Source organism: Teleopsis dalmanni, chromosome X (assembly GCF_002237135.1).
Source record: "Teleopsis dalmanni isolate 2A chromosome X, ASM223713v2, whole genome shotgun sequence".
NCBI classification, from domain to species: domain Eukaryota; kingdom Metazoa; phylum Arthropoda; class Insecta; order Diptera; family Diopsidae; genus Teleopsis; species Teleopsis dalmanni.
In genome coordinates, this window is record NC_051848.1 from 100951824 (window position 1) to 100963045 (window position 11222).

At 32.6% G+C, this 11222-nt stretch overlaps 1 protein-coding gene across 1 annotated transcript in view; it reads right to left on the reverse strand.

Moving 5' to 3' along the window:
- Positions 1–10720, reverse strand: part of LOC119688844 (myb-like protein X) — a 12867-nt gene extending 2147 nt beyond the window's left edge. The window contains exon 1 of the mRNA XM_038103509.1: positions 10717–10720. Within this exon, the coding sequence (XP_037959437.1) occupies positions 10717–10720 (4 nt within the window). The remainder of the gene's footprint in view (positions 1–10716) is intronic.
- Between the last annotated feature and the right edge of the window lie 502 nt (positions 10721–11222).

Sequence of the window (11222 nt, forward strand, 5' to 3'; positions counted from 1 at the left end):
TATTAACAAAAATTTTAAACCGCCTCCAATCTACTTGCGTGAACGCAGCTCAAATAACCTCGTTACAATCCTTGCAAGTCTGATTGGAAACAATACTTTTCATATTGTTCCTATAACTAGGGGCAATATACACGAAACCAAAATCCAAATCGACACTGAAAACAATTTTAGAGTCATAACCAAATATTTCGAAGACAGCAAAAAAAATTACTACACATACCAACTAAAGAGTAGTAAGGGCCTTGTTATCGTAATTAAAGGTATCGAATCAGATGTAGAACCCATTGAGATAACAAATGTCCTAAGCGAAAAAGGCTTTAGCGCTAGAGCAGTAATAAATATTGTTAACAAAGATAAAATCCCACAACCTATGTTTAAAGTTGAACTTCACCCGGAAGTTTCTAAGCTTAAAAAAAATGAGAGCCATCCCATCTACAACCTACAGTATTTACTTCACCGCAGAATTAGCGTTGAGGAGCCCCACAAAAGAAATGGTTCGGTGCAATGCACAAACTGCCAAGAGTATGGCCATACTAAGTCATATTGCACTCTTCGTACAGTGTGCGTAGCTTGTGGCGAGCTTCACCATAGTTCCGAATGCGATAAAAAAGCATTAAAGGATACCAACTCCAAAAAATGTAGCAACTGCAGTGGAAATCACACTGCAAACTACAGAGGCTGTCCTATTTATAAAGAACTAAAGCACAGGTTAGCTCTGCAGAAAGAAGCGTTGCGTAATTCTACAAGAAGCAACACCATTAAATTAGTTGAAGTACCTCAACCTTTAACTTCTAAGCCTGTTACACCAGGTGTTTCATATGCTAATGTCGTTAAATCTGACAAGCAACAAGCCCCTCCAGTTCAAAGTAATAGTTTGGAAATAATGATCTCCACTCACTCAGAGCTTAACTCAGTTCATGTCAATCATGCAAACTACTCTTAACGAGATAGTTAAAATGCAAAGCCAATTAATGCAAATGTTTTTATCTAAATAATGAGTACTTTAAAAACTTGTACATGGAATGCAAACGGCTTAAGCCAACTTAAACTTGAACTCACAAATTTCATGTCCCGAGAAAGTGTGGATGTAAAGCTTTGCTCAGAAACACATCTAACTAACAAAAATTTCTTTTCTATTCCTGGTTATTTATTCTATAAAACCAATCACCCAGATGACAAAGCACATGGTGGTACAGGTATTTTGATACGAAGGTGTCTAAAACACTATTTTCTAGGTACATATGCTCATAATTATATGCAAGCCACATCAATACACCTTAAGCACACAGGAAAAAATTTAACTTTATCGGCAGTTTACTGCCCTCCTCGCTTCAACATTACTGAGACCCAATTTACGGATTACTTTTTAACTCTAGGTGAAAGATTTCTTGCGGCGGGAGACCACAACGCCAAGCACACGTATTGGGGTTCACGACTCTGTAATCCAAAAGGAAAACAGCTCTGCAATTCAATTGTAAATAGAAAAAATTCACTAGACGTAATCTCTCCTGGGCAGCCAACATATTGGCCTGCTGATAACAATAAAATACCAGACCTAATAGACTTCGCCGTATCCAAAGGCATAAGCAAAAATTTTATCTCAACATACACTAGCTGCGATTTGTCTTCTGACCATTCTCCAGTTACATTTTGCTTACGTGATGGTCCTCAGTTACGAGACTGTTCCTATAGCCTTACAAGTCCTAAAACAAACTGGCTCAAATATAAAAAGTATATTAACTCACACATACACACAAATTACAAGATAAAGTGTAAGTCTCATATTGAGGACGCAACCTCGGTTTTAAACTCAATTCTGATTTCAGCAGCAGAAAACTCCACCCCTAAAGGCAATAAAATTTACAGATTCAATAGAGTTCTTACAAATAGTGACATAGAGAATTTAGTTTTACAAAAACGTAGATTAAGGCGTGAATGGCAAAAATCTAGGTCCCCTTTAGCGCAAAACTTATTTAAGGAAGCCCAAAGAAGACTTAGATCTGCATTAAGCAAGGAAGACAAAGTCAGACAATATAATTATATTCAAAACCTATGTCCAAATGGCAAAAACCATTCATCTTTGTGGAATGCTAGCAAAGGTATAAATCCTCCCATAGACTCCAATTCTCCAATATGAAACTCTCTTGGAAACTGGGCGCGAAGTGATGAAGAAAAATCTAACGTTTTTGCTGATTACCTAAAAGAGGTGTTCCAACCAAATCCTGCAGCAGGACAATATGACTTTCCCACTCAAGATCCACCAGCACCATCTATTGACATGAATATCACGGCCAATGATCTTGTTCAAATAATCACAAATAAGTTAGATTGCAAAAAAGCACCGGGATATGATAATATCTCACCCATCATGATAAAAAACTTACCCCTTTTGGCCATAAATTTTATCACAAGACTTTTTAATGCCATAATTAAATTTGGCTTTTATCCAACAGAGTGGAAAACATCCATGATTATTATAATTCATAAATCAGGTAAAGACCCCACGCTTGCCTGTTCATACAGGCCAATAAGCTTACTGCCATGCCTTTCTAAAACCATGCTAAAACCGTTCCTTGACGTTCAAAACTTAATACCGTCCCACCAGTTTGGTTTTAGGGAAAAACATGGAACTATTGAGCAAGTGAATCGTATAACGAATGAAATAAGACACGCATTTGAGCTCAGAGAATATTGTTCAGCGGTATTCCTTGATGTTAAACAAGCATTTGATAAAGTATGGCATAATGGACTCATATATAAGATACGCTATTCATTACCTGCAAATGTCCACTCAGTTCTAGAATCGTATCTGCATAATAGAAGCTTTAAAGTGAAATGCAAATCATATACTTCTAATAATTTCCCAATAGAAGCTGGCGTTCCACAAGGAAGTGTTCTTGGCCCTATATTGTATGTACTTTACACATCTGATATCCCGATAAGTAGTTCAGTTATCACCACAACGTTTGCCGATGATACGGCAATTTTATGCCGAAACAGAAACGCTGTGCTAGCTTCAAACCAACTTCAATCTCACTTATATCGGGTGGAGAAATGGTTGTCAAAATGGCGAATTAAAATTAACGAACTAAAATATAGACACGTCATTTTCACCTTAAATCGGAGTACATCTCCAACAATTTTACTAAACAACATTCCCATACCACAAGCAGATAATATAACGTACTTAGGTATCCACCTAGACAGACGACTAACTTGGCGCAAACATATTGAAGCCAAAAAAAATTCAGATGAAGCTCCAAGCCTCTAAGTTGCATTGGCTCATTAATAGCAGATCTTCGCTGTGCCTAGAGTATAAAGTAACCTTGTATAACAGCATCATTAAACCAATATGGACTTATGGTATCCAGCTATTTGGCAATGCTAGTGCTTCAAATATTGAAATTATACAAAGAGCTCAGTCAAAAATACTAAGAATTATCACTGATGCCCCATGGTGTATTAGGAATGAAAGTATACACCGAGATCTACAAATTCCCCTAGTTAAAGCTGAATTTGACAATATAAGAAAAAAATACAATAAAAGGCTGACAGAGCATGTTAATCTCTTAGCAAGAAATCTCGCACTTCTATCCATTACTTCCCGCCTAAAAAGAGCTGACCGTCCATCCGTTAATTAATATTCAACAGCTTGAAGTAAAAACCGCACCTTTCTTTTTAGTAATCTGTTAAAGTTGAACCACTTTCTTAAGAAACCACCTAACATTCACTCTAATGAAATTTAACCCATTAATCTAAGTGAGGTTCGTGATATAAGGTTTACTTATTTTATTTTATTTTATACAATGTATAATTAAAATAAAAATTTGTAACATTATGTAATTAGTTATCAGATTTTACAACTAACAGTTGTAATAGACTAACAGTCTCATTTTAAGAGAAGATGCAATAAATAAATGTATGTTTAAAAAAAAAAAAAAAAAAAAATATTTCTAAGCAGTTTCTTCCATATTTTATTTATATTTTAATATTTTAAGGTCATTAATTAGATAATTTCGTTTTGTAAAATAATTACCATTAAATAAAAATATATTCATCGCCTTTAAAGTAGGGCCAATCGAGTGCAACACACTATACCAGCGTTTAATTCAATCCTCCATACATTTCCCATAGGCTGGAGTATAGACTTTAATACCAATAAATTTTTCTTAACAGCTGGTGCTTGCACGATCATATTCGTATATTGTATAGTCAGAATGATTTGTTTACTTCTAAGACGGGAATTTCCACCCTATAGTTATAAACGAAGTACTTTATAGTTACTAAAGAAGTATCTGCGAAGTTGTTTGTTATATAGGCTGCTACATTATACTAACGTTATTTGGAACACAAGTTTTTGGTGTAGATTCCTATATATATACATGACAATAGTAGTTTAGATAACTATAATTAGATTATTATAATTAAAAGTGCTAACTCGCAGTAATAGAAAGATGGTTGCAATATTTGTTCAGTTAAGTCATTGGAAAAATTCTTCTGGCCTCAAAACAAAAAAACAAAAAATGGAAAAATATTTTAATTGTATAGTTTCATGTTCACCTGGGCACTTTTATTCTTTGATAGCTGGGGGGTTTCTGCAGACTCCCACTCTATTCACTTACTAAATTATGTATTCCTCAAAAGCTTCGTGATTATTGGATGACTGTTCTAAGATCTGCGTACTGCCCCGTGCGACTAGAGATTATTGCTTTTTAGAATAGCATCAGGAATCTGTCCCTTATGTATTTTTTGATCGGGTGTATTCTAAGGAATCTTAGCATGTCATTTGTGCGAATGTATCAAGGCACTTTGAAGTGTTTTCGGAGAGCCTGACTTTGAGCAACTTGTAGGTTCTGGATAGTAGAGTTGGCAGCTTTACCTATATACGACACACCAATAGAGTAGTGCTGATCTAATTATATGACTGTAGATCAGTTTTCTGTTCGTCTTCGTCTCGCTAAGGTTATTGTGTTTGAAAAGTAGATGTAAGCAGTTCAGTGTTTTTGCGCAAATACTTCTGAATGGCAGAAGAATGCAAAAAATATATAATTTGTGCGGAAATATATTGTTAATTTATATTCTGCATTTACATTTTTATGTAATTTAGGATCATTTTCAATTAAGCCACTATATCACGTATTTTATATTTGTTTTTCGGAGAACAAATTAATCATAAATTGCACCATGCACTTTTTTATTTTTAAATGAATGTAATTATTATTAAAAATTGATTTAAGCAGATTAAATTATTATTGATTAAATTAAATACGTTGCAGTCATTCGAAAATGGAATAATTTTCAAAAAGAGCTCTTATAGGCATTCTTCAAAAGCTTATCAGATAATATATCTGCTTCAGACTGTTTCAAAATATTATGATTCATTTGTTTTGGTAAACAAATTCGATTTGCAATGTAAGACTTCTATTATTTATAACTACAATTCTAAGTTATTGTTTACCAACAACAGTTTTACAACTGATTGGTTTTAAAAAATGTCAACAATTATATTGGCCATATAAAAATATCAGTAACAATAAAACAAATATTAAGTCAAAGATGGTTCCATAAGATTCATTGACGATAAAGCTTCCATGCTTTTTAAAATCTTAGTTGAAAGCATTCTAAAAACTACTCTGTATTAATGACAGGACATTGTAGACTGAATTAAATCATAAATAAATAAATTGACGATTCTCGTTGATCTTTGAAAGAAAATCATATGCATATGCATGTGCATATCAATACTTTTTAAGGTGAGGTCCCATCTTCTAGGATCAGGTATTCTAAATAAAATGAATCCCAAAGTAATGCTCATATTTATAAATAGTCTAGGACTGCCGAGAAAGGGCAGCACAGAATATCTTTAAGATCACGGTGCGTTCACAATAGCGCTGTAACTAATTATTAAAATAAAATATAAACCCGCATCAAAAGAATGAAAGAAATTCTTGTAGTTTTTTTAAACTCATTGAAAAAACATTTCACTTTTGGCAATAAGAAGCTTGGGTTCGCCAAGGATTGTTGCTTCAGGGATGAAAGTCAACAATTTTATATTTTTTAGTTGTTTTAAAACATATAAATTCTTTAGTTCTATTACCTAGATTCTGTGTCACTGTGATAGTCTTGCAGAATCAGACTTCGGTACTTATTCACTGCCTATCCACTTTCTTAACTGCTACTTGTCTATGGAACTGAAGTGGGTATGTCACAATAATCCTCAAAGGATGCGGTGACAAGTTCCCAACCCATCTTAAAATTTAATCTAATCTAGTTATATTAGAATATTATTCTTCTCTTAGTCGCTATTGATTTTAGATCTGGTAAATAAGCACTCGCTACTTATTCAGAGGCCCCTTAAAATAATTTACAAATCATTATATATTTCGTTATAGCATGTTTATATAATATATTGGTAATTTGTAATGTAATGTTATTGGACTTTATGATTCTAAAATTTATTGTTAGGCTTAATTTAAAGCGATTCAATAAAGACATATTGTAAAAAAAAAATCTATGGTGAACATGATCAGGTATTTGACTTTTGACACATTACTTTTATGTCCTTCATGAAAGTAAAGATGAACTGAACTCAATTTATATGCAAATTTCCTTTTACAAATAAGGACCTAATAGGTGTACTATATGCCAAATATAGTGTGATATAGCTTATATGCATATGTTTATACACATATTTCTTTTAAGATATATTACGCTTTTTTTTCCATACATATGGGGAGCATTGTCTGCTGTTTGCCTTTTGACATATATTGTTTAATTTTTTTTGTCAAAGATCAAGTAAAGATTAAATAAAGTGAGGATTAAGTAAATTTGAATAGTATGTATATTTTGCTATTATGGACTTGAGTTGTCATTAGCTACTAAAGCTTTTATATCTTAATACCTTATTATTAATTTAATATATTTACATTCACCTAAACAACGATAATCTATTGCTGTTTTTTTCTTTAAATACTCTTAAGATATATGACACTATTTATTATTTTTCAGAAAATAGGTTAATTATCAGTTGTTATCTTAAGCAGTTAGCTTATAGTATCATTTTACAATATAAAACTCGGCTACCTGTATTTAAAAAAAAGCTTCAATTTTAACTAACGCTAATTCCTCTTTAGATATTATATTATAAATAATATATATTGCCTTCAAATTTTGGACAGTTGTTAAAACTGTTTCGGATTTTTTGTACGGCCACACAACGGACCAATATGTATAAGTACATTTTTAGGAACGTCATTTTAACTTAATCTAGCCTAGACTGTTACTTTGTAAGATTTTAATAACTTCGATTATAAGAACTTACTATTATAACAAACTTTCTGAACTAACATCGTTAATAAAGGGCATCTATTAATATTAAATATTAATAAATACTGTAAATATATCTACAGTAGACATTTTATCTCCATTTATTAAAGTTTAGCTATTAATTGATGTCTGTCAGTTTATAAGAATATAAAAACAATTACTAATAAAAACCCTATTAGTTATTATTTAATCTATTAATATAATAATTCATTCATAATATCGCATCTTATTAATATTACTTTCTTGTTTTTTATATTAATTATAGAATTAAGCCATTATTACGCCTAATAATTAAATCTAAATTGATATCACTTATCACACAATCTATCACACAATCTTATAGTTTTTTCTATAATAACAATCAGAGTTTTCTACTAATACTTACAGCAGGGTCACACGAAAGTAGTTAGGAATGGTTCCCAACAGATATCTTCAAGTTCCTTTAGCGTATAAGCTATATTTTTAATATTTTATTTTTTTAAAATTAAATTTAGGCTGAATATAAAACTAATTCGCGCTGTCTAGGTAAGTTCAAAGTATCAAAATAGACAAATCCATGTTCTTATGTTGTTTAGATAATTTTTACATTTTTGTATTTGTATATTTTCGAGTCTTAGCTGTCTATCATTGTAATATCTTTGATTTTTATACAAAAACCATTTTAAAATCATTCTATTTGAATTCAATTTATATTGTGTATACCTTTCAATCAAAGCCCACAAAAAACCTTTAAAATCAGCATTTAGTTTAGCCTGTGTATTCCTTTTGATTAAAGGTCGCAAAACATAGATGTTAGTAAGAATCTTTTACGGTTATCTTAAAAATTTATGTCAAAACTTAGCAAGTTTTTCCTCAGCAATATTATTATTCCCCGAAAAATACTAAGATACTTTGATGCATTGCTACCATAGACTCTCTGAAAAGTACTACTGCTATACTATATAAGTTGTAATATTTAAGTTGGAACTTATACTTATTCCTTTCTTTTTAACCTCTATACTGTGTTACCCTTCGTGACTGCAACGCGATTGTGGTTGGCTTCATTGATCCGGATGGTTTTTATACAGAATATATATTGGATCAAAAACTGATCCATTTCATCAAGATTTAATTTAAGTATTATGTTGAGGTTTTTCTGAGTTAGTGCAACTGACCACTTTTACTCTTTCTTAGCTGGAGAGTTTTTACAGAGGCCCTTCCTTCTCACTGACTGATTTACATATTCTTCAAAAGTTTCGTGATTATTCGACGACTAATCTAAAATCTACATATGGCCCTGTACGGTTCTGCTCTGAGATTAGATAGTGCTAAGTAGGACAGCCTATAAGATTTTCACGTACTGCTTCAGGGCTCTGTCGCTTATATATTTTTTAACCGGGTCTATTCTGAGGTCTCTTAGCATGTCATTCGTGCGGATGTACCAAGGCAATTTGAAGTGTTTTTGGAGAGTTGGCAGCTTTACTATACGCAAGACACCCGTAGAGAAGTGCCGCTCTGATTATCTGGCTGCAGATAATCGCTTATCAAACTTGATTTCCATATATTTAGTGCTGTCCTCCCAATTTATCGCAATGTCAGCACCTCTCATTCTCGAAGGATGCTGCATGTTTTTACGATTTATAAACAGTACCATAGTTTTCCCGTTGTTAATTTTTATTTTCCATTTTTGGAAGATATATGATATAGGTGTATTACATATTGTCGTAAAATATTAGACTATTGGATTTAATTTTAAACAAAGCCTCTTTATAGAATGGAAGTTTTAATCTGTTAAAATTTGTGATCGATAATCGATTAAATTTTAAACAAAACTTGTTTATAAGTTCTAATCGGTTAACATTTTCTGATTCTTAATAACTTTATATAAAGAGATGTTTATATTTGGAGGAACCAAAAATATCATTTCTAATTTTTTATTTGTTATATTTTGTTTTATTTGTTTGTTATTATATTATTTTTTAATTAATCTTAATACTTTATTCTTCTACTTAACATATTGGAAAATCGCAGTTTTGTAGTGGTTTGGGTAGATGTGTTGGATTAGTGTTTGAAATAACGTTCCTTAAACAGTTCGCGAATACTCGAATTTGAACATTTAGATCAAACACTTGATATATTGAGAAAGGCTTAAAGACTCCAAGAGATTCATGCTTATTGAACAGCAAATCTGCTCTGTTATTTTATTTTATTATTTTATTTTCTTTTTATTTTTTTATGAATACACTTTATCTCAATAGATGGAAAGAGTTGAGCACTTGTAGACAGACCAAACTCATATTGCCGAAACCGTGGGTCAAGAAAGCGATGAAAGTGCTTAGCTGGCTGACCTCACTAATTACTGAACATGGCAACTTCAAGTATCATCTCAAAAAGATAACTCTTGCTGAGGAAGACACTTGCAGACTATGTCTAGAAGAAAAGGAGACAGGGGTGCATACATTGCGCCAATGTCCAGCACTGGCAAGTAAGAGGAAGACTGTCTTTGGACACCATTGGATTGGTGATGACTTGGCAGGCAACCTCAAGCTAAATGAGGTGCTTTCATTAACAAGAAATGTAGTTATGCGAATGGAAGACGCTCCAGCGTTAACTCAATAACGACATCCGAGAATAGAAGGACTTCGGCTAATCCTTCACTTCAGTGGGGCCACTTGTTGGGACGTTAGGACAGCGCACCGTCATTTTATATTTTTTTAATTAATTGAATTTTTGGGCTGAGCATACAGCTGTTTCGAGTATTGCCAAATACTCATCATCAGGTGTCTTGGAAATTATTCTTGTATTTAATTATTCGTAAATAATTTTTTGAGACTGCAAGTACCAGAAATCGAACTCGGGTGTTGCCAAACTTGAAGCTCAGTTCCGAGAATGAAAAAATTTTTGTTTTAAAATCTTTATATGAAATGTAACTGAAGTTATAAAAACAGTTATGAGTAAGATGTGGTTGACTCAATAAATGCAAAATGTCTATGAGTACTACGGAAGGTGAAATGTGTAAGTGATAGTGGAAGTCACAGACAAATTTATCTTATCTACTTTTAATTCTAAGTAGAACGATATTTTCGGCTACTCGATCGTTATGACAACAAACAACAGGCAATCAGATTGGAGCACACTTTATCTTAACATTTCTGGCAGAATTTAGGTTGTCATATAATTTTCCTTCACGATGTGTTAATACACAAGCGCCAGACTTATAAACTTCAGAGACTTTTTTCCAATTTTATTAATTGATTACGTTAGTCTTTCATATGAACTTTATTTTTATATTTTTATATGCATTTTGAGCAATGCTGCAACCGGCAATTTTTTATTTACACATTCGCAAATATGTATGAATGCAAATATAAACATTGCTTGCGCATTTCTCAGATACATTCTCACACTTACCCATTTGTATCTGAATCCACACACTTGCGAGTGTGTGTGGTGGGTTCAAAGTTCTAGTTTCAGTCGGGAGGGAGTGTGCGAAATTGTGGCTAAAGTATTCGATTTCAGTGCTTTTCTTGCTGGTGAGATATTTTTTGTTTACACTTTTTTAAAACCGAAGATAATTGTTGTAAAAACTCATGTTTACAGCGTTACTTGGCAAACATGACGGAGATGTACATGTACTTCTACGACGATCGCTATTCAAAAGCAAGCAAAACAATCCCAATTGAGAAGAATTTTCAAAGTATTTGAAGACGTACGAGGAACGGCAGTTGGAAAATTTTTCGAAATGATATTCTGCTGCTTGACGTACACCAGTGAAGCGTTTTGTTTTGTTGACCAAGTCATATGATTTTGTTGATTTGCTATTGAGTTAAATGTTGGTGGGGGAACTTGCTAATCGCATTTTTTGCCTACTGTTATTTAATTGTATCTTTTCCTATTTCGTTATGTTGTAATTGAAG